Consider the following 24,480-nt stretch of genomic DNA (forward strand, 5'->3'; position numbering starts at 1 on the left):
TGCAACGTATTGAAGACGTTGCGTCGATAACGTTTCGGTACGATTGGGCGATCCCTACCTGTAGATGTGTCACACAGTAAGGTTTCCTTAGCTGTTCCCATCTGTTTGATGCGTAGTTTGAGGGTTGTAGACGATAACTTGTGCTGAAGATCAGTGTCTTCTTTTTGAAGCTGGGCGAGTCTAAGAAGGTCGATTCCTTGGAAACTGTTCAAGGAGGTTATTCGTGACAAGGCATCGAATATGAGATGTCTGGAGTCTGCAGTAGTTACATATTATCGTGGAAATGATCTTCCACCATCCACGAGGATTGTGCTGAAGAATATCTATGGTACAAATTCTAGATATCAACGACCTTAGTAAACACAGTCGACATGTTGATCAAATACAATTCCAATTTCGATTGTTAATTCTAATGCTAATAAGCACATTCTAGATAATACAGAGTCCTTATCCAATACACTGTCCGACAGACACGGGATGAATTAGAGAAGACGTACATTTGATTACAGACACCTAGACTCTAATTTGAGCTGTGTCGGATGTAGTGTTTGAATGAACCAATGATTCCTTTGTACTTGTTGAATGCTTGATTTCGAATTCCACATACAGTACATTCGTCCGTGCTTATCGAGTACTTTTTGATCCAATTGCGTTATTTCGGGGATTCTTAATTTGTACTATAATTCAAATACTCCTTATCATTATATCAACCCGAATTATCTTTTCAAGTAACTTAACGAGTATGTTAGTTGGACTGACAGGCCGGTAGTTAGATACGATCTGCCTCTGACCATCCTTAAATGTTGGACTGACTACAGCGTCTTCCCAACCTCTAGAGAGTTGAGCGAGTGAAAGAAACATGTTGAAGAGCATCGCGAATGGTCTTGAAATAATGTCAGCAAGGGACGGCAGCAGTCGTGGATGAAACCCACCATGACCCGGTATCTTACAAGGTTTGATGTTAGTTATCAATGGAAGGACAGTTTCCTCAATCACATGCGCACATCCTATGGTTGGCATCTCTGTGTGATTGGGACAAGTATTTGTAACAATACACGTAGAGTAGACGTCGCTAAAATAGTTTGAAAAAGTCTCAGCCTTTGCCCGATCTGCTTGCTCTGGTAAATCTGAATTTTCGTGTAACTGTAAGGAGGAATACCATCACTACGTATTTCCTCCCATTTAACATACGAAAACAATCGTTTCGGACAAGTACAGCTATCATATACCAACTGTCTTCCGCAATTAGTACGGGATTTAGCTATGGTCTTTTTACATATATTCCGGATTTTCTATATTCGCACGTGGATGATGCGTGACCTGTCGACAAGAATAGGTTCCAGAAGCGTTTCCTACTCTTCAACAGCTTTCGGATTTCCTTATTAATCCATGGAAGGCAGTGTGATAGCTTACGTGTTGACCATAGGATAAACGGTGATGTTATGACCTCGATTGTAACCTTAGACTTATTCCATTCGTTTTCTATCCATCCGCATCGACCGACCAGTCAGTCGACATCGCACAGTCTTTGATTGACGAAATATTTTGTCGCCAGATATTGGGACGGGGTGGAGCAGATACAAATTGTATACCATGTGTCCGAAACTTAAGGTAAAGTACAATGTGGTTACTATTCACTGGTTGGTTAAGGCGCTGAATATCCATGATATCCTCTTGGCGGTGTATGAGGACAAGGTCCAGCAATGACAGGCCATGTTCCAAGTCAATATGTGTCGGTTTTGTGATACATTTTATAAGTGCACATTGAATAATGGTTGATAGATGGTCGCTATCGAAACCCTCCCATGGAGCTGTGAGCTCTATCCAGTTGATATACGGTGCGTTTAAGTCTCCAATGGTGAGACAACATTCTACCTTACTCCAAGAACAGATGTGTTTAAAGATGAAGTCGTCAATATGACAACAAGGACTACGGTATATTCCTCCTATAGTCGCTAACCCGTTTCTTGACTAAATTGCACAACATGCTAATTCACATGTACCACTAACATGCTCCTCGGATACGACTGATCGTATACGAAAGTGATCCCTTACGTATAATATTATGCCTCCTCCCTTGCGACTTAAAGCTCCATAACTACTTACACAGATGTAACCTGCAATGATGAGAGAACAGTCTATATCTACGGCGAGCCAAGTTTCTGTGACGACAATTACATCGTGACTTGATTAATTAAACATCAAACTTAGCTCGGACGTTTTATTCGAAGACTACGGGCGTTCGTGTAGCACATATTAAGGGTGTTTTGGGAGTCATTCGTTCTACCCATACAGGTTGCGGAAGCATTGGCTTCCAAGACCTGGCTACCCGAAAACTCTTGATTGTAGAGTTCGTTTCACCATTTAACTTTCGAATTCTTAACCTCGTAAGAGCATTCTTCCAATTGATTCGGTAATCAAACGGCCAATCTGGTCGGATACAAATATTTGAATCACGAGTTTTGCGTGTGTTACTCAATACTACATCTCTTTCTTAGAAATCCCGAGTGCCAATTTCAAGATCCTTCTTAGTTGGGTCTTGCCCCTAATCCATTTACCGAGTCCTATTAACTTCGTGTCATATACCCCTGAAACCTCTTCGGGCAGTAGATTTTTTATTATAGATTCCACTAATGCAGATCGTGTGCATGTTATTTAGCAGGGTCATTGTCTTTCGACTCCTCTAGATTCCAAATACTTAAAATAGGAACGGGTTTAACTTTTTTGAAAGTCGTGTTCACAGCTTCCAACCGTGATGTCAGACCCTGCCTGTTAACTGCTGGCACCTTACCGTTAGTCGTTCTCGTAATAGAGCCGCGGGAGACGAGTGAATGACTCACAACAGTATTTGATGAGGTCTTACTTTGAGACTGGCAGAGCAATCTGACACGCGGAGTATGAGTCTACCAAGGACTTTTAAGCTAAACAGGCGTTATTTTTAGCTATGTTTTCCACTCTCGTCCGTTTTCGCGTCACCCATTTCTCATCTGTCTCAGCATCCACATTAGAGCTACTTGGGAAGGTGATGGTTTTGTCTGGATCATTAGTCGCTGTTGTAGCACCTTGGCCACCAATATCTAATGGCGTATCGCTCATTAATTGTTTCGGGATATAAAGCTCTATGGTGTGTTGCACAGTTGGGTGTCTGGCACGTGCCGTTACGGCACTTACGACACTGACCCAATCTTCGCTATCAGTACCCATCTTACCAGTACAGCCCCCATCAACATTTTTTTAGCCAACGCCAGAAGGTTAATTGCTTCTTGGGTGAGCAATCTTTACCTCGAACAACAAAACATAAAGAGCCAATGAGAATTAGGCTTTGGGCACCTTTTATAGACAGTGGCTCATAAGCGGGTACACATCTTATGGAACCACTTCTTACACTCATCAAATTGCATTTCTTCTTCCACAGGAAAAAAGCAATATAGCTGTTCATATTTGTGAGCAGAACCTACCATCTCAAAAATTAACTAAAAATGACAACACAAAACAGTCATGTAAAAAATTTCAAACTTTAACTACATGAATCAAGTCAAAATCGACCAAGTATGCTCTGATGCAGTAAATACACAAAAGCGAAATCAAAACACACAATTACATTATCACTTTAACTGAAATAAATTCAATCAACGTGTAAAAAGTAGTTTTGATGCGTAAATTACTATCAAAAAAGTAAATTTAACACAACAAGGATCAATAATGCTGTTATATTAAAATAGCGCGTTAGTGGACGATTAAGTTTCATCAGTTTCAGATATAACCTCTTCAAAATTCTTGATTTTTTCACAGAAATGAGCCATCGTTTTTAGATCAAGGTCGGTTTTGCATGAGTGTCTTCGATCGTGTGGTCCATTATTGTCATTATATTTTATTGAACTTTAGCCATGCACCCAAAACATTAAGTCTTTAACAGAATACGTTATGGTCACATCTTCCGTTAGAAATTACCAATAGTTTGTGACTAAATATGAGAAAAACATGTAGACGTAAATTACTCGACGTAAAATTTCGGACTTCCTGAGAACTTCTACTCTGACTATCCCTCCTGTTCTCCAGAGTGACATAAGTTATAACGATATCGGGATCTTCGTCCAGTGTATGGAATGTCAGTTTGAGAACACATGGTAGGAGGAAAAATAATCCAATTTTCAATAAGCATTCCTAGACGTTAAAAATATAGTGATATCGATCTTAACCACACAATACTTAAGGATGAATATGAGATAACTGGAAGAATAGATATTCAACATTAAACACGGGAAGAAGGCCAGCATTGGTGAACGCTAAAATATTCACGCATTAAATCAGATGGCATGGCTCAGCCTTAACTGGTAACGACTTTTATAATCGGAACGTGTCAACCCAGTGAAATCAAAAGTCAGAGGCTAATGGGCTCGAAGATATATTTGATAGGATATCAATACATTGATAAGTGACTGATCTAAGCTGGCTAGCAGTTATGGGAGGAGAGAAGAACGGCCTACTCACTCGTGAACTTGTGCGAATGCGTGACCGAAAACCTTCAGTTAGGTGACTGCAATAAAACGAATGAGGTCAGCATCAAGCACCAAAGACCTACAAAGCTCTTGATTTGAGTGATTTACCTACCGCTACAAGCCAATGTGATTGATTACAGAGGCCTTTAAGGGCAAGAATTTCAAGCAAATTCAAGGAAGAATTATGAGAGTATCTCATGCTTGAGGTCAAGTGTAGAAATATTTAACTGTGTGCCTTCATTTGGTTAAGGTTATTATAAACAAAGACGTCAGTAGCGAATGTTAAATTCTCTTCCGAAAACTGGTATTTATTTACCGCAGTGCCTCTACGGGTGTAAAGTGTGTCATAATTATGATCCTTTGTGAATTGATCAACATAAAAGATAGTTCATTTCCACATGACTCAGCACAAGAGTAAAGTTTATCCAGATACTTTACTAAATTTAATGGTAAACGTAACTGGATGATAATTGCACACCACATGCTCACGTACTAGTCCCGAAAAAACTAGCAATCATTTTCCTTCAATGCTTTAGGGTTTTTAAATGATTAATATCAGATCTAAGAAAGTTCGCACTGGTGTTGTAATCATTCAAATAACTGTAAGATATATCCCCTTTCAACAAGTACTGAATATGCCATCACTTGCATCTAAATATTGCCGGAAAACTTGTAGTGACATTGGACCCTAATACGAGACAATGTGGGAAAAAGACATTCAACATTTAACATGGAATAAAACCCAACGATGAAGAGGGCGGGAAGAATGAATTGAATTAATTGGAGTTGATCGTATGGCATGGCCCGGCCATGCAGGCGTAGTCCCTGCTGAATATAACCCGATATCTCTTATTCATATTAAATATATTGTTCTATCTTTAGCCAAAGTTTGTTCTCTATCGTGTATTGGTAATTGTTACAATGTAGTGAGTTGGTGAAGACAATGATGTGACTTCCACGTAAAATCTTATAGATTAGGCATTTATATCATGAAAAGTCTACAATTATAGGATTAGGTCTATCATTAGAGCAGTACTAATATCATAGTAGACCATAATTCTACAAATTCACCGCCTAAAACTTCAGTTTGACCAGCTTCATTGTCGGATATTTGTTGTGATCCTGTCTGAAGAATGAATGGTGTTACGGGTTCTCTGCTCCAACTCTTCATCTGAGGACAGGAGATCATTGTCCTGGCTCAATACCGAGAGCATTGAACCAGCTTCTTTTTATGTAATATTTAGTTTTGCACACCAGTGATTCACAATATATTAATTTCATCTATCCGGAGCGGTGGCTGAACATCCGGAATCATCATTATGTAGCGGTAAATAAATCCCCAAAATCAATAGCTCTGTAAGCCTTCGACATTTGATGCTGACCGCATTAGTTTTAATGAACTCGTCTAACTGAAGTCGCTCGGTCATGCATTCGCACCAGATCACGAGTGGGAACGCCGGGCCCATTTTCTCCTGCCACCGCTGGCCAGTTTAGATCAGTCACTTCTCGATATATTGATGACCTGTGAAATATATGTTCGAACCTTCTCGCTTCTGACTCTTGATTTCACTGGGTGGGCACGATTCAATTATAGAAGGTGTTACTGGCTAAATTGTTGTCAAACTGCAAATACTCGTTGCATCTTCAATAATAACAACCTCTAAATAAAATTAAGTTGATGTACTTGATAAACCGATGCTCATGAGCAGCTTCCAGAACCATCTGAAGCTGTTAACACTTGCCAAACTCCAAAGGTTACGTAAAGGTCTAACGCTCACTAAACTGAGGGCTTGGAATGTCACACAAGATTAATTGACGTGCTTGAAATTGCAAACGCAAATGACCATCGTATTATGGGTGGATGAAAACGCGTAGCAAGTTTCATGGCTAACCCATTGGTTTGTTAAGAAGCAACACTATTGTTGAATTTCAGCCGTGAACTAAGTACTTTCTTGGAAACAGCAGTAAAATGCCTCCCAACCTTCCTTTTTACATGTCTTTCTCCACATGGAACATAGGTTATCTGGAGTCCGTCTACAATAACTTCTGTTACCGAGACTGGGTTAGGGAGGAGTACTGGTCATATGGTTACCAATCACATTCTGTAGAATGAAAACTTGCTAAAAGAGGTGCTAGTTAGAGAAGTGACGCCTGGTAACCTGTCCATGATAAATAAAATTCAAATTAATGCCAACATAAATAACGAGTCTAGTGACCAGAAAATGACTAGAGTTTTAAGGTAATTTTCACGACTGCATTATTAAAAACCTAGAAGCACTAGACGTCCGTATCGTCCTAGTACGTAACACCTCATCAGTGATCATCCATGATCCCGCACATGGGATTCGGACTGAGTACCTTCGGTCTCGCGCACAAACACTTAACCTACAGACCAGTGAGCAGGCGTCCAACGAATTTAATGTTCAACTTCATTCAATCCATGGTCTTGCGCAACCGTTTATTCGTTGTCTGAAGTGGATAACTGTTTCACACTCGGCAGGGATTGGGCTCCACTGGTCGAGGGTTACTAATCATCAGATGTATAGTTTATATAGGGAACGAGCAGATTACGGAGCAAAATTCATTCTTTCACGGTAGCTGATGCCAGCTTTTAATGAACACCTTAATGAACGGGAAGTTAAGTTCCGACGTAATTTGCATTTCTCAAACTTTTTCTGTTTTCTTAAGCAACAAAAGTACCATTTCTGATCTAAAGAATCTATTCTGAGCTATACGTTCGTTGAATCATTTTTTAGTTTCACGCATCATGACAGTTATCTGTGGGTGTCGACAGCGCTATTATCAATGTAGCATATAATGGCGCTAATAATGACATGCTGAAACTCAGCACCATCATAACATCGACAGTTACAGACCTCCTATGCAGACTTGGGTCTCCCAGCAAAGGGTCCCTGAAGGCGACGGTGGTTCCGCAAAACTCCGCAGACGATTGGACTCATGTTAACATAGTTCAAAAGGATCAGGCATCATCGTCTAAGTTGACCATGCCAAGCATTGTACGGAAGTCATCTGGTAACTTGGCCGCAAGGTCTACCACCAAGAATGTCCGTCCAGTCACCAAAGAGCCGGGAAATCGGAATTGCGCTTCGCCCTCCAAACAACAAGGTGCTCAACCTGAACGCACCGTTCAATCTGAGAAAACAACAACGGTTCGTGAAGACTATGTCATAATCATGAACCTTAAAGAGAGCCCTGACCTTTCCCTCAGTTTGCAGAACAAAACTGACAGGATACTCTGGGAAGGATTGAACAAGAGGCTTGAACTTTATGGAAAAGAGCCCTTGACGGTCACACGGCTCACTTGGGGAAGGGACTCTGAGCATAAAAATCACCCGAGACTACCTCTTGTAGCATTGACTAATGCTACAAACGTAGAGGATATCCTACTATCTAGTCACTTGCTGAAACCAGATAGGAACGTAAGAATACTGCCTGACATACCGTATTTTGAGTGAAATCTCATCCGGAACATCCCTTTAGGAATCTCGTAAGAAGTTTTTCCGCGGAAGAAATATCATTGTGCAAGGTTTACCGGAAAACACGGAACCTGGTCAAACACACTCTGATATTAGGAAATGGAAACTCATCAAGCGATCCCTGAAGCTCAAAAATATGCTGACTCAGCAATTGACGAGACTAGCCAAGAAGGACGTATATTCTAGACCCAGCCAATGAAGATAACGTTCTCATCCTCCCATATGACGGCTGCAACTCTAAAAGTATTTCGTGGCAACAGACGTCGGTTGCCAACCGGAATCCATCTTCACCCGGACAGGCCACATGACTCCAGAATCAAGCACAAAGGTAAGATAGAGCTGTTCATTCCACTTATGAATTGTCTTGATTACAAGAAAATGTGTAAAGGACAGAGGCTATCAACTCTGAAAACCGTGTATAGGTAGGCCACCTGTCCATTCACGTAAGGCTCATACAGACAAGCAGGAAGAAGCTCATGCGTTTCAAATTGAAAGCATAAACTGCTCATACATGAACGCCACGAGTTTACGAAATAAAATGGATGAGCTACGTGAACTCAGCAATGCTCAGCAAGGCTCATCTGATAAAAATATATGAAATTTGAATATCTTCTCAGTTTACGAACCAAGAGGTAGCAATACCTGCTGTGGCTTTATGTCCGGCTTTTATCACGTAATTTATCCACCAATCAAAATACGAGTTATACAATCTTAGCACTGTGCCAAACCAATGACGTTCGACCGGTATGGGCAGCCTAGCGTCTTATTTGGTCATATGTCTGCCTAGCCCGCCCACTTGAGTCCAGAACACCAATACCAGCTTCCACTATGCGAATCGAATCGATTTGCTGATTTCAGACATACTGGGTTTATATATCAATTAAACAGACCGCAACATACCATAAAATAGGAAATAACATTTGTACACAATAAAGCCCAAAAGTGGCTGTGGACGTGGGAGGCAGTAGTTAATAAACTGAACATAGCTTAAAAAGAATAAATCGTACACTAATAAATTATAGGTCAAAATAAAGCTTATAGTAAGAGAAATATAAATATACATAATCTAATTATTGAATAGTTATACCACAAGAATGTATAGATAATACTAGTCAATTAGTATGTCTCAGAAGTTACTCGTGATTCAATCTTCGCTGGGACATAACAATAAGCGGAATGTCTTCTTTTCGCAACGACAGAAAAACAGGAATTGGGGGTGGAGTAGCCTTATAAATAAGATCATGCCTGGAGGTACATCAAGTTCACAGCCAAGAGTTTATCAGTCTTGATAAATCCATATGGTGCTCAGTAAAATTGTCTACCATCTCGAGGTGTCTTGTTGGGGTTATCTATAGGAAGCCCAATGCTGATACCCAGTACGACAATCGTGTGCTGTAAGGATTACCCCGCTCCATGAGTCTCGGATTCACTCATATCCTGATTCTAGGAGACTTTTATTTTCCTAAAGTCAGTTTCGCGGAACATACGTATATTGGAGGTGAAAGCTCAACTGAAGCTCGGTCCTTCAACCTTATTAAGGATCTGGGATTATTGGAAAATGTGAAGTCGGAAACTCGTTGGAGAAACAGTCAGACGCCATCGCACTTAGACTGGTTATTTAGAAACAGATTATTCCTAGTTCACGACCTCTCAATACTCGTTCCCCTGGGGAAAATCGATCACGCCGTCATAGCTTTCAGTTTTATCAGCAAAACTGAGCTAAGACATCCCACCAAAAACAGACGCTGGAATTTCAAACGGTTGAGTGTTTCAACCTTATAGGACTATCTACAACAGGTGGATTGGGATGTTCACCCTCAACTTGATGTGGATGCTCACTGGGATTTCTTACTGCATACGATCTTATGTGCTACGAAGAAGTCTATTCCTCAAACGGTCCCCAAAAGCCACAAGGAACCTACAGTAATCAAGAACCACACTCTTCACCTGCTAAGCCACAAAAGGCACTGTTGGGCAGAATACAAACGGCACATACACGCAACACAAACATATAAGTAACATATGCACAGAGGAAATAAGAGAAGACAGGCTTCGGTACCAGATAAAGCTTATGGATAAATTTGTCTCCAATCCGAAAACCTTATTCCGTAATGCAGCCTCTCTTCGACAAGCCAAAACTGGAGTTTCCTAACTGCTAGGTCGTAATGGCCCGACCAATAACTACTATGACAACACTAACCTTTTGGCTGAACAATGCTCTCGGACACATCAAACGACCCACATCAACCATATTGATGAAAACTTCAACTGCAACTGAGCAGGACTTTCCGAAGTGAACCTGAGCGCTGACTTAGTGTTCCGAAATCTGTAGCACTTAAGAAAAAACATTTCCCCTGGCCCGGATATGGTTCATCCTGCTCTACCGAGGGAAGCAGCCTCAATACTGGCAACACCACTTAGCGTGAAGTTCTTACACTCGCTAGGCCGAGGCAAACTAGTTGAAATATGGAAGCTGGCTCGCATCACACCAATTTTCAAAGGTGGTCGACGCAGCGAACCCTCAAGCTACCGACCACCGACTCATCTCTTTACATTCAAAAATTATGGAGTCTCCGATATGTGACGGTATTGAAGATGCCACGAGTATTTGCAGTTTGACAACAATTTAGCCAGTAACACCTTCTATAATTGAATCGTGCCCACCCAGTGAAATCAAGAGTCAGAAGCGAGAAGGTTCGAACATATATTTCACAGGTCATCAATATATCGAGAAATGACTGATCTAAACTGGCCAGCGGTGGCAGGAGAAAATGGGCCCGGCGTTCCCACTCGTGATCTGGTGCGAATGCATGACCGAGCGACTTCAGTTAGACGAGTTCATTAAAACTAATGCGGTCAGCATCAAATGTCGAAGGCTTACAGAGCTATTGATTTTGGGGACTTATTTGCCGCTACAGTATACATGACTATTTATTATCCTTAGATTTCTTTACACTCCAATAACATGGTTTCAGGAAGAGTAATTTTTGTGTAATAAACCTGTTGACTGTGGTGGACAGATGGACAACCATCTTTGATCGCAAGGGAAGGTTGACCTCATTTACCTTGACTTCTCAAAAGCTTTTGATAGGGTCAACCATATATGTCTTATCAATAAGCTCAAACGATTGTATATCAAATCACCTCTAATGGATTGGCTCATTTCATAGCTAAAATCTACATTTTAAGGTCAGGGTTAACTTCACTTTCTCTCAGACCATGGAATGTCATAGTGGGGTCCCCCAGCGTTCAGTACTAGGAGCTCTTCTTTTCTTGATTTATATAAACGATCTTCCACAACAAGTATCGTCCGAGTTATTGCTTTTTGCTGATGATGTGAAACTCTGGAGAGAGATGCACAACCGAGAGGATATACTGGCACTTTAGGAGGATCTGACTCAACTTCAAAGTTGGTCAGATGACAACGGACTTACCTTTAACACTTAAAGGTATAAAGTAGTCCATCTGAGACATGTTGCAAACTACAGTTACAACTTAAGAAATTTCTCTCTAGAAGTATCCCAAGTTGAGTCCTGGTGCCCTACTATTTAAAGCCTTACGCTAACTGTGACAAAAATGCTTTTCGAGCAAACCTTGCACTGGTAATATTGAAGCGCATTTTGGGCCAGTTTTACGGAAAAACTTTCCACATAATCTTCAACTGTTTTTTTCGTCCCCATTTAGAGTACGGAAACATGGTATTTCCCCCCTCGCTCCAAAAGGACAAGGACACTGAGGCGTACTACCGGCGAGCCACGAAATCAGTATTACGAAGAGCGCCTCCAATTACTAAACATTTACCCATCAAATTATAGACGTCTGAAAGGTGACCTAATGGCTTACAGTATCTTTAACACATCTGGACATCCCCTTAAACACCTACTTAACTTTATCTCCGACACGAACCTAAGGGGTAAAACCCAGAAACTGGAGACACAACATAGCAGAACGAACTACTGACACAGCTTCTACTCCTTAAGAGCTGTCAAATGCTGGAATTCGCTGTCAGCTGAGCTAGTCCAAGCGACTTCCCAAGAGTCCTTTAAGAGGAACTTTGACATATGCTTAAGGACTAAGGTTAATATCTTACTATGATTTACCAATTACATTCTTACTCTATTATCGTTAATATACCTAGGTTCCTGCCTAGAGGTATCGGTGATCCCCTGCTTCTAGACACGGAAGCTCGTTAAGTGAAAGCTTATTCTATTCCGTCCACAACTATTTGAACCACTTAGATGATTCCTATGCAAATAATCATTCGTTTTAACCGTACGTATCGCCTACTTCTTCACCATGAATCGTTTCAGAGCCTAACATTGGTTCCTTGTTGGCTAGAAAATAGTCCAAGGTCATTTATGTATTGTGCTTCAAACACTTAGACACATCAAAACCAATACTTTCCGGTAGTAGTTGTAGAACTGATCACTATTTCCTGGAGGCTGATTGGCTGACGTACCTCAAGGTCACCGATGTGGTTGAGTTGCCAACGTAATGTGAACCCTCACTCTACTATAGGGAAGAAAGGTTGAAGTACTTTGATCGGTCGTTATAGGCGAGTTCAGAAAAATCCATCACTAACTTAGTCCCCACACATTGAACACTCGAATGTGTTAGCGTCCTTAAAAAGGCATAAATTAGCAGCTTGGATACAATATTCCAAGTGATGTTTCATATAAGTAGGGTATAAAATCTGAAACAAAGCATTTGAAATTTCAGGGAGATGATCATAACACTCGCAACATTTGAAAGCTGGTACATCCATCTCGAAATCCAAATTTTGGGACCATCCAACTAACTCGTCTAAATCAGCTCGGATCCGAGCTGATCTCAAGATCAAGATGATCAGTATCACTGCGTATTGTTCTTCAGACTTTGTCATCCGCAAGTAAATTTCGTTGACTGAAGTAGTTTTGGTGATTTCTTAACGTGAGTAAGGGGAAATGAAGAACATGAATCAATACTTTTGACCCGTTTCCTTCCGGATATATCCGGACGCTATAGCGTCTTACTTAACCTTACTCCCCGCATTTGGCCGCAGATGGGTTTCTTGTTCACCTTTGTACTTTATCTCATTCCAAAACTGGAGAGTTTCTGTATGCTTTGTCATAATCTATAACTATCAAAACAACAGGCGAACCGCTATCTTTGGTTCCTACCAATCCACTTCTGCAGTTATTGAGTTGTTGCTCAAAAGTTAATAGATTGTGTGGCTTCTTATCTGTTAAGCTAGTTGAGCTTTTAGGTCCGTAGATGGACATGATTTCCCCTTCCATGCCTATGTAGAAGGCTAACGATAAAATCCTTCCAACCACTATGGTGTTAGTTCTGGGGAGGTAACATCTCGAATAGCTCCTTGAGTGGTTTGAAATCCCAAATACAGATACTCCTGAAAAACCCAATAAAAAGGACTACAAATGGATGAAAACATTGGTACTATTCAGATTTATGTAGTAAGGACAGAAGGCCTACGGCCTATGTTATTCCCTTTCTAGTATGCTTCTGTGAGTGTCCAGTCTTCTCTTGAAAGAGTCAATTGAAGGTGCGGACACCACTGCTTCAGGCAGCAGGTTCCAAGTATTGGTGACGCGGTGTGAAAACCTGTATGCCACGGGTATTTTGTTCGTTCTTGGCTTTTCTACTCGCCTGCTATGTCCTCTAAGGTGTCCCGATCTAATGGGAAGAAAGAGAGAGAATAAGTTAGGTCCGAAATCATTTCTCAGTATTCTGTACATCAAAATTAGATCTCCCCTTAGTCTGCGATAGGGCAGAGTAAAGAGGTCCAGTTTTTCAAGCCGCTCTTTGTATGATAAACCCCGGAGTTCCGGAATTGCACGGGTAGCTCCCCTCTGTACTTTTTCTAGTATGTCCGAGTCACCTTTTAAACAGGGGCTTGCAGCCTGAGCGCAGTTCTCTAGCTTAGTTCTCACTAAGGATGTGTATACTGTGGTGAACATGGTAGTATCTAACTTAGTGAATGTCCTTTTTAAAACCCAGAGGGTTCGAAACCCCTTAACTGCGACCTCCCGGCAATGGGCCATCGTCTTAAGATCATTACTCACTGTCACCCCTAGATCCTTATGAGACCGGACTACTGGTAATGACACGTCCCTTATGTTGTACGTACTAACCTTTGAATCCCCCAAGTGCATGTAGACACACCTTTCCGCGTTGATAGGCATCAGCCACTCTTTAGACCAGTTTATCATATTATTTAAGTCCGCCTGAAAAGTAAATGCGTCTTTGTCTCCAGTTATTACTCGCCAAATTTTTACATCGTCAGCGTATAATAACATTGGAGACTGTACTATACTTGTAAGATCATTAACGTACATTATAAAAAGTGAAGGACCTAGGACGGAACCTTGGGGTACTCCACTAAGTACTGGTCTCCAGATGGAGCACTTGAAATTTATTCTTACTTTTTGTCTACGACCTACTAGGAAATCCTTAATCCATTTTATAAGAGGTCCGGCAATACCAAGGTTTTCCAACTTCAATAGCAGTCTATTAGTTGACACCTTGTCAAAAGCCTTACTGAAATCTATGTAGACAACATCCATTGAGTTTCCGTTGTCTAGCGCATTAATCCAGAACTCCCTAGCTATAAGGAGGTTCGTTGCACAGGACAGACCCTTCCTAAAACCATGTTGTGCCATGTTCAGCAAGTTATTGGTTTCCATAAATGCCGTTATGGTCCGTTTGATTATTCTTCCCAGTATTTTAATTACCACACTGGTGAGGCTTACGGGTCTGTAATTCGATGGAACTTGTCGTGGACCTGTTTTATGTATGGGAGTGACGATTGCGTCCTTCCAGTCCATAGGTAACACACCTTGGTCCAGTGACGTTTTGAATATCACAGTCAGTGGGCTGCGATATATTGGGCAATATGTCTCAAGATTTTGGGGTGTAGTTCATCTGGTCCTGTTGACTTCTCCATGTTTAGGGTGCTAAAAGCCTTAAGCACATCGTTTTGGTCGAAGTCCACGGTGTGCAGCTGGTTTGTTGACTCTATATTTGGGTCTGTTTCTTTCTCTAGAGGAGGTTCCTGAGTGAAAACTGCCCCAAAATGGTCAGCCATAGCCTCTGCTTTTTCTTGATCTTCCTCTATCGTTTCAGATTCACTTCCTTCTTTAATTAGGCTGGGAATCCAATGATGCATCCTTGTTCTGTGGTTTATGTACGAGAATATTCTCTTGGGCTGCTTGAGTGCAGATTGTGCCAACTGCATTTCTTATTTTCTTGAGCTTCCCGAATTTTCGTTACACATTTGTTTCTTACCGATCTGTAGCGTTCCATCGTATCTGCTGTGCCAAGGCGGATAGCAACATCCCAACATTTCTTCTTTTGTCTCAGTAAGCGCCAAATATCCCGGCCTATCCAGGGATGGCCGTTCTTCTTCTTCTTTGGGACTGTCCAGGGTATGTATGGTTGAGTTATCCGATTGTATAACTGCCTGAAAATAGTCCATGCTTCTTTTACTGATGCCTTAGAGTCAATTTCCCAGTTCTCAGCCGATGCTGCGGAGTTGATTGCCTCCATGTCTGCCTTCCATATGTTGGGACGGGCCGGTGCAACTGTTTGACAGGCAATCTCAGCCATGAATTTGAATAAGATGACTGCATGGTCACTTCTCCCAAGTGGTGGGAGAAAAGCCATTTGACCAACGTCATCACCGTGTGTGAAGACTAAATCTAAAAGAGAGGAAGAGTTTCTTAAGTCGTATCTTGTGGGATCTCTAATGTGTTGGAATAATGCTAATCCAATCGAGGTTTCTAACAGTTTGCAGTCGAACGACGATATGGATGACCCTACTTCTAAGTTAACCCAGTTTATATGTGGTGCATTAAAGTCGCCTACTACAAGACTTTTACCGTTATTACACCAGGACTTAAGTTTACTTAGGATAAAATCATCTGCTACACATTCTGAACTGCGATATACTACAACTAATTCAATATCTTGCCGTCGGCATTTCAACTTACATCTCACCAGTTCACATGTCCCTGAAACATGTGCTACTGTCTCAGCTAATCTTATGGTTAGGGTACTTTTCGTGTACAGAATAACCCCGCCTCCCCTATGGTTTAATCTATCAGCCCTACTGGTTATGAAACCAGTCAACTGGATTTCACTATCTAATAATTCTGACGTTAACCAAGTTTCCGAGACAGTAATAACGTCCGGTTTTTCTTTATCCACCACTGACTTGAGCTCCGCCATTTTATTTAGTAGGCTGCGAGCATTTGTGTAGCATACCTTTAAGTCTGTGGAGAGCTTTCCCTTGCCACCCAGAGTGGCTTGGGGATCGTTTTGCTCCGAACTTTTACAACTTGAAAATCCTTAAGAACAAGGTTTTGTTCCCCATTTTGGCGACGTTCATTTATTTCCGCTTCTGCAGCTCGTCTCTTAATACGATCAGCTAGGCTGAAATCCTCACGGATATATATTCCGGATCCTATCAGTTTACGTGAATTACTTGGAATCAGGTTCCTTTCTTCCACCGTGTTGAATGTAACCTTCAGGAGGCGGTTTTTCGGAGGACTTTCGGAACCCATCTTTTTTCCTATTCTATAAAGCTTACAAATACTGGCTCCTGAAACTGTATCTGGGAGTAGTTTACTCAATGATGGTAGTAGGAGACATGCATATGTTTTGTTATAAGCTTTATTGAATATCGATTGTAGTAAAACTACAATTTAAGGATAACTGAGAGTATTTTGCGTTACCCACTTGTTTGTTTTTTCTGTTTAGGACTTGGGATCACCCTCTGCAAATGTTACATCTGAATGCGCTACTTTTCATTCCAGATTAAGTAGCTTTCGGCGAAACACCCTTAAATTGGTGAAAAAGTGTTAATAGAAATAATATTTCGAAAATACTGGGAGTAAAGGAAAAAGTTGATAACTGAATGAACTCCAGTTTTATTATAGGTGTGTTGCTGATAGAAATTTACTGACTACCTACACCATGAAAGATTGTTTCTTCAATAAGAACCAATAAGAGAAATCGGAAATAATTCTGTTCTCATGGTTCTAGGGTTATAGAAGTGAAGAGCACGGGACACCTTTTAAGAACACTTTCCCGGTTCTGTAGAGTTCACCTCCTATTTTTGAAACTTGAACCTAAAATCAATGCTGCAAAGATGTTAAGCAACTATCAAGACTGGCCTTTTCGAATCCGTCCTTCTAGATGTGGATCGAAGCTATTATCGTTGTTTATAGGAAAGAACGTAGTAAGACTCAAGACCTGAGTACAGATGAAAAGATTTAGAAGAATTTTACTCTTAATCCAGTTTGTATATAGAACAAATCAGTGATTCTATGTTCCTATTTTCTTCCCAAGTACTTTGGGAAATTCACTTACTGATTCACCGAATAATAAACATCCTGGATACTAAAGTAAATCACGTTTTTTGTTTGAATTCCTCTCATCATTGTCTCATAACAGTATTTCGTCGTTTCTCAGCAAAGTCGTTTAAGAAGATTTTTAGTACTATCACCCGGGCTCCCAATTTTGGGGGAAATTTGGCAAATTTTGGGGAAATTGCACAAAAAACCCGAAATTCCTTCAAAAGTTGAGGACTTCCCCAAAATTGGGAGCTCGGGAAGTAGTCATCTATAAAGTTATTTAGGGTTTTATAAAGTATCCTAAGGAATATACTAAATAATTCCATATATTTGAAGTTTTCGCAACATTAAGATTAAAAAAACACACTCATAAGTCTTAAGAAATTCATAGGCTACAGTGAACCACTATTCATTTTGGTTCTATTAATTTTCTGACAAAAGGTTTCTTAATTACGCTAACTGTTTATTCATAAGCTGAAGTCTATCATTAAAGCCTCATGCTCGACAGCATAGTTTTATAACTTGCATGTTTTTAGTCCGTCTGGTTGAAAGGCTAGTATTCCATTGAGATAGTGGAGAAAGTTCGTAGCTCAGGTGGATAATCAAAATATCCCATTCATTTTTCCCGTTTTTTGTTTAATATTTGTATTCGTTTTATAGCATCATGAATGCAACTGTTAAAAGACCGCTTGGGTTATTGATCTTATTGTTTTGGAGTTACTTCTTCACTTCGCTAGCTCGGAGAGCCATACAGAATATGTATCCTATAATTCCAGTAGAATATAAAGGAACTAAATCAAATACTCATTTAGGTAAGTCATGTCGTAAATTATTCTTGATACTGCGTAGGTAAAGTTTTGGTTAAGTTGTGTAACCACTTAACTTCTAGCTTGCAAATTGTGGGTCACATGTTTTGTGTTATTCTGTAGCGTCGTTTTTATTATAAAGTGATTGTAATCCATCACAGTTCCATTAAATCTCTTGTCAGTCTCTTTTAACTTTTATTTAGAGCTGTCGTTCATACATTCATAAATAATGTATAAGCATCAGTGCTTGAAGTCATTAACTTCTAGTCTGAGCCATGTTGGTGGATGCAGACTACTTGGTTGGGGTCCGCGTGACTATCGTAGCCAATGGTTGGAGACTGAGTGACATGGTTCAGAACCGATCACTATGAAGTAGGTGTATACACTCTCTATCTTCCCTTAAACTAAGAGATTAAAATCGCTTCATATCTCTCTTTCTACGAACTAATTCTTTCTTCCTGTACTATATTCTTATATACAATCTTTCTTTTACATATTACCACCATTGACCTAACTACTTTTATGAATCCGGTGTTCATCTTTCTGTGCTAATGCGGTGTGGCAACTTGGACCGGTGCATATATGTGCCTGGTCCTACCTTGTAGCTGAGTGACTGAATGCACAAGCAGTGGTGTTTACGCTTATCAGCCTTTTGGATATGATTTAGTGTTTGTAGGATAAGATACTTATTACTAAATGTTAAAACTTTGTGCTCTTTTTCGTTTAAAAATTGTTATAAACACCCAGTATCTGATCAGTTCGAATGGTATCAACATTTTGTGTACAGTACCTCTGAAATAAGTTGTATATTACTTCCTTAATCTTATTCCAGGTTCCATAATTACTGCTCAAACATTGGGTTATACAGTTACCAAATTTATTGGTGGGATTCTTATGGATCACTTAAATCCACTTCGAATTTTTGTTTACTCTCTGATTTCAGCCTCAGGTTCACTGTTTCTTCTATCAGGTAAGTAAATATTTTTCTCGCTTGACTTGTACTTATTGAAACAAACTTTTTGATCTCCCGTCGTTTTAAAGTTTATTATTTATAAGTAAATAAACGGAAACTATGGAAAATTCCTTTTGTATTGTATTACATCACATCAACTTATTTAACGAATATATAATTAAATTTATAAAAAGTAGAAACAAATTCTGTCATGTTTCTTTAGTTTCATCTCATCAAATAGTTTGGTTAGTATCCTATGGATTAATCGGCTTAGCACTTGGTTCTAGTTGGCCAGCCATATCAAAGACACTTCGTACCGTAAGTTGACACAAAATTTGTAATTCTGTTTATATTATTTATTTATTATTATTTATAAATGACAATATTTGAAGTGGCTTAGTTATAATTTCCTGTGAATACCTTTTTTTTTCTAAAACTCCAGATAAAAATGAAAACTAGGAAATCATTTTTATAAGAAAGATTTATTCAAGTAATAAAATCCATGTAGAAGACATAATGTGTTAATTTATACGATGATTTCGTTTTACCAAAGTACCGTTTGTTTTAAGCGGATATCTTTTTACTTACGAATTATGTTCTCTTCCTAACTGGGATAGACTATTATTCACATTAAACTCTTAATAGTAAGCGGCCATCCATTCAAGCTAGTGGAACAGAGGCTATAATATATATACGCATCACTTTGTGAATGTGCATGAAGCTGCGGTTCTTTCGTTAAGTAGCCCAAGGGCTGAACATTAAGTCATAGGTATGAATCATATCCCATCAATCGAGATATCAGTAGCCCAACAGGATTACTGTTACTTACTTACTTACTTACATACGCCTGTTACTCCTCGTGAAGGAGCATAGGTCGCTCACCAGCATTCTCCATCCAACTCTGTCCTGGACAATCCTTTCCAGCTCCTTCCAGTTGTTATTCATCCTTTTCATATCTGCTTCTATTTCCCGACGTAATGTGTTCTTTGGCCTTCCTCTTTTCCGCTTCCATTCAGGATTCCAAGTTAGGACTTGCCTCGTGATGCAGTTTGAGGATTTGCGTAATGTATGTCTTATCCATTTCTATCGTCTTTTCCCACTTTCCTCTTCAGCTGGAAGCTGGTTTGTTCTCTCTTACAAAAGGCTGTTGCTGATGGTATCCAGTCAATGGATGTTGAGTATCCTGCGTTGACAACCATTTATAAATATTTGTACCTTCTTGATGGTGATTGTTGTAGTTCTCCTAGTTTCAGCTCCGTACAGTAGAACTGTCTTGACATTCGTATAGAAGATTCTTACTTTGATGTTAGATGACAGTTGTTTTGAGTTCCATATGTTCTTCAATTGAAGGCATGCGACCCTTGCTTTGCCGATCCTCGCCTTTACGTCTGCATCTGAACCTCCTTGTACATCGATGGTGCTTCCCAGGTATGTGAAGGATTCTACATCTTCCAGAGTTCCGCCATCGAGTGTGATTGAATTGCTGTTCTCTGTGTTGTATTTGAGGACCTTGGTTTTCCCCTTGTGTATGTTGAGGCCTAGTGATACAGGGACTCCTGCTACACTGGCTGTCTTTATCTGCATTTGTTCGTGTGTGTATGCGAAAGGAGAACTAAGTCATCTGCGAAGTCCAAATCGTCTAACTGGTTCTGAGATGTCCATTGTATGCCGTATTTTCCCTCAGATGTCGAGGTTTTCATAGTCCAGTCGACCACCAGAAGAAAGAGGAAAGACTAGAGTAGACAGCCTTGTCTGACTCCGGTCCTTACTTCGAATGCGTCTGTCAGCCGTCCTCCATGCACTACTTTGCACTGTAGTCCGTCGTATGAGTTCCGGATAATATTGACAATCTTCTCGGGAACTCCGTAGTGACTTCAGCTGGTATATTCTCGGGTCCTGCTGCTTTCCCGCTCTTGATTTGTCCGATGACCATTCTGATTTCTTCCGTCGTTGGTGGATTGACATCTATAGGAAGATCTGTGTATGCTGCTTCGATGTCCGGTGGACTCATTGGAGCCGGCCTATTCACGAGTTCTTCAAAATACTCTACCCATCTGTTCCGCTGTTGTTGAATTTCAGTGATTGGCCTGCCTTCTTTGTCCTTGACCGGTCTCTGTGGTTTACTATATTTCCTTGCCAGTTTCTTCGTTGTATCGTAGAGCTGTTTCATATTTCCTTCTCTTGCAGCTTTTTCCGCCGTCGTTGCTAGTTCTTCCACGTATTTCTGCTTGTCGGCTTTAATGCTCTTCTTCACTTGCTTGTTTGCTTCTATGTACTCAGCTTGTGCTTGGACTTTCTCTGCTCGTGTTCGGCTGTTGTTAATTGCTGTCTTCTTTTTCTTCCTTTCTTTGATCCTGTCCAATGTTTCTATGGAGATCCATTCCTTATGATTATGCTTCTTGAGGCCCAGAACCTCTTGACACGTTGAAGTTATTGCTTCTTTGATACTTTTCCAGCTGTCCTCCATAGTAGTTTCTTCTTTCAGTAGATCCTGTAAGGCTTGGGACCTGTTGTTGAGAGTTATCTTGAATTCATTGAGTTTGTCAGTATCTCGAAGGAAGGCTGTATTGAACCTTTGTAGTGCTGTTTGTCCAATTGTGCAGTTCTTCTTTAACTTCAGTTTTAAATTGGCCACAAATAAGTGGTGATCTGAAGCTATGTCAGCTCCTCTCCTGGTTCTCGCATCTTCCATTGTCCTTCGGAACTTTTTATCGATGCAAATATGATCTATCTGGTTCTCTGTAATGGGGTCCGGTGGGATCCATGTAGCTTTGTGTATACGTTTGTGTAGAAATATTGTGCAGCCTATGACCAATTTGTTGATTGCAAACAGATTTGCAAATCTTTCCCCATTTTCGTTTCTCTCTCTCAGTCAATCCATGTCGTCCCATGATATCTTCCTATCCGGTGTTGTCTATTCCGACTTTGGCGTTTAGATCTCCCATCAGAATGGTGAGGTCATTTCTTGGGCACTTCTCTATGATTGATTGCAGCCTCTCATAGAATTGATCTTTAATGTCGTCGTTACTATCATTGGTGGGTGCATAACATTGGATAATATTCATTGTGATCCCCTCTTTCTTTGTTTTGAATGATGCTCTGATGATTCTGGATCCGTGAGATTCCCATCGTACAAGTGCATTTCGTGCTACTTTGGACAGTATTAGAGCAACTCCCTGAGTGTGTGGAGCATTTTCTTCTTCGTGACCAGAGTATAGCAGCATCTCTCCCGTATTTAGCCTTTGTTGTCCGGTTTGGGTCCAATGGGTTTCGCTGATTCCCAGTTCTGCCAAGTTGTATCTCCTCATTTCCGCTGCTATTTGACTGGTCTTTCCGGTCTCCCACATTGTTCGGACGTTCCATGTACCTATAAAAATTGTTGCTCTGGTTGTTAGAAGGGGCATCGGCCTCATGGCTTCCGAAGGAGCTCGGCTTTCACCATGAGGCGTCATATTTCTTCTAAATGAAAACCTTCTAACTCCCAGGGCAGATTTTAAATGGTTTAAATTAATTTTTCTGGTTAGGGTTTTTTACGGAGTTAGTTTTCTACGGGATGGGGTCCCTAACCCCATGCTCAACCCTCATTCTTTACCCGGGCTTAGGACCAGAAGTAACTCTATAACAGCTACAGGCAGAGTTAAGGGGATTACTGTAGTTTTACTTACTTAGATTGTTGAGTCGTATGTACTTGACTCTGAGCCACGGTTTACGTAAGTGTCAATGATACTACGTCATTCCCTAAAATTTATTAGACAGATTTGAATTCAAACTTGAGACTCAGTGATTGAAATCAGAATGTTTGAATCACCGCTAATGCAAAGAGCATCATTCAACTTTAGCCACTAAATATCATTTACGAGATATTTTTTGCATTTTAGTGGCCTTTCAGTTAGATTTGCATGTATTTAACTTACTTTTATAATATCTCTTTTTAGTCCCTATCTTCGTTTTTAAATTATCGGTGAATCTACTTGGTTTCGTAGAGAAACGACGCCGATGAAAATAATCTCTTAATTATTAAAAGAAATAAATATTTGATCAACAGTAACCTATTGTCTTACAGTTATTTAACTTGAAGTATTATCAATTACGTAAATTCCTAGTTCTAATTTAAAGTACATATGATTTTGTTTCTCAAAGTCTACTTAAATTACTTTTAGTCTGTGGCTTCTCATGAATTAGCCACTTGGTGGGGATTAATATCATCGTCTTCTAACCTAGCTGGTTGTATGGGTTCTTGGATATCTATCGTTATTTCTTCGTATGCAACAATATTACTCGGTGATTTAGCATGGATAGCTCCGTTCATTTTTGTTGGTAAGTACATACCTTTTAACTGACCAGTGCATTCATTTTATATTGTGCTTATCATCAACTGTTACCCCCTATTTAAAGGCAAATTTTTGACCTTGTATGTCACTGTATTTAGTGCCTAATTAAAAAACAACTATCCCTAAAATTTATTACCATTCTTCCTATATGAAAATTAATCTGACTTAAGCTTCAGTCATACATAATTTGTATTATTTCTTAACTACATTGACTTCATATTATCTTCTGGAACGAACTCCTAGTAACGTTATCACTTATCCTAAACAACGTTGATAAATAGATTAGTCCAGATATTTCAAGGAATAAATATCATTCAATTTTATTTCAAATTCATCTACTGATGCATGGTACAATAGCTGAATAATTCTAAAATCACATTTTTAAGTGATTTTCACATCAGTATCATAAACCAAACAATACATTCATTCAGTGGTTTCGATTTGTATAACCCAGTTTTACATAAAATCTAGATTCGTCATTGTTTTCTATTATAATTTAAATCTTTAATATTTTTTCCTAGCTGGTATTGCTATTAAACGTAGACAAACTCCGATATATTAGCTACATAGTCGTTGCAGCTAATTGTCAAACCTTTTTAAAAAATTTTTTCTGATATCTTTTATTTAAATCAACAAATGTGTTAACCTCAACATATTTATAATTGCACATTTGTAAACATGAAATTCAAATTTGAAGTGATTTTTTTCCATTGATGTAAATCGTATTTTACACATCCCACGTAATATAGGAATCCTAATGCAGTAAATTCTTAATTGTTTCCTACATTACTGTAAACCCCATATTTTTCTGGGGAAGGGGGTCGAAATAAGCGGAATAAAGTTTAAACCTTAGTTCCACTGGTTGTGGGCTGAGTGGTTTGATGATTTTCCCACCAGTTAACCTAGTAAGACAGTTTAAAAAAAAAAACAAATGTATACAAATTATCATTATTAATTCTATTGTCATTAATCATAACCTGCTCGATCAGTGTTATAGGAAGTACATGATCAATGAAGTCATTGTGATTATGATAACATGTAC

At 39.8% G+C, this 24,480-nt stretch overlaps 1 protein-coding gene across 2 annotated transcripts in view; it reads left to right on the forward strand.

Annotated features, from left to right (window-relative positions):
* Nucleotides 1-16,353: 16,353 nt before the first annotated feature.
* The window catches only part of SEC13_1 (GTPase-activating protein S13), a 30,083-nt gene continuing 21,956 nt past the window's right edge, over nucleotides 16,354-24,480 (forward strand). Inside the window, exons 1-5 of one of the 2 annotated variants that reach the window (XM_051209396.1) lie at nucleotides 16,354-17,400; nucleotides 18,010-18,161; nucleotides 18,988-19,125; nucleotides 19,331-19,425; nucleotides 23,268-23,424. In XM_051209396.1, the coding sequence (XP_051074851.1) occupies nucleotides 18,014-18,161; nucleotides 18,988-19,125; nucleotides 19,331-19,425; nucleotides 23,268-23,424 (538 nt within the window). In that variant the 5' untranslated portion in view covers nucleotides 16,354-17,400; nucleotides 18,010-18,013. Of the gene's footprint in view, nucleotides 18,162-18,987; nucleotides 19,126-19,330; nucleotides 23,425-24,480 lie in introns of both variants that reach the window. The other variant, XM_051209395.1, reaches the window with a different exon arrangement.

The sequence above is a fragment of the Schistosoma haematobium genome, chromosome 1 (assembly GCF_000699445.3).
Source record: "Schistosoma haematobium chromosome 1, whole genome shotgun sequence".
Classification (NCBI taxonomy): Eukaryota; Metazoa; Platyhelminthes; class Trematoda; order Strigeidida; family Schistosomatidae; genus Schistosoma; species Schistosoma haematobium.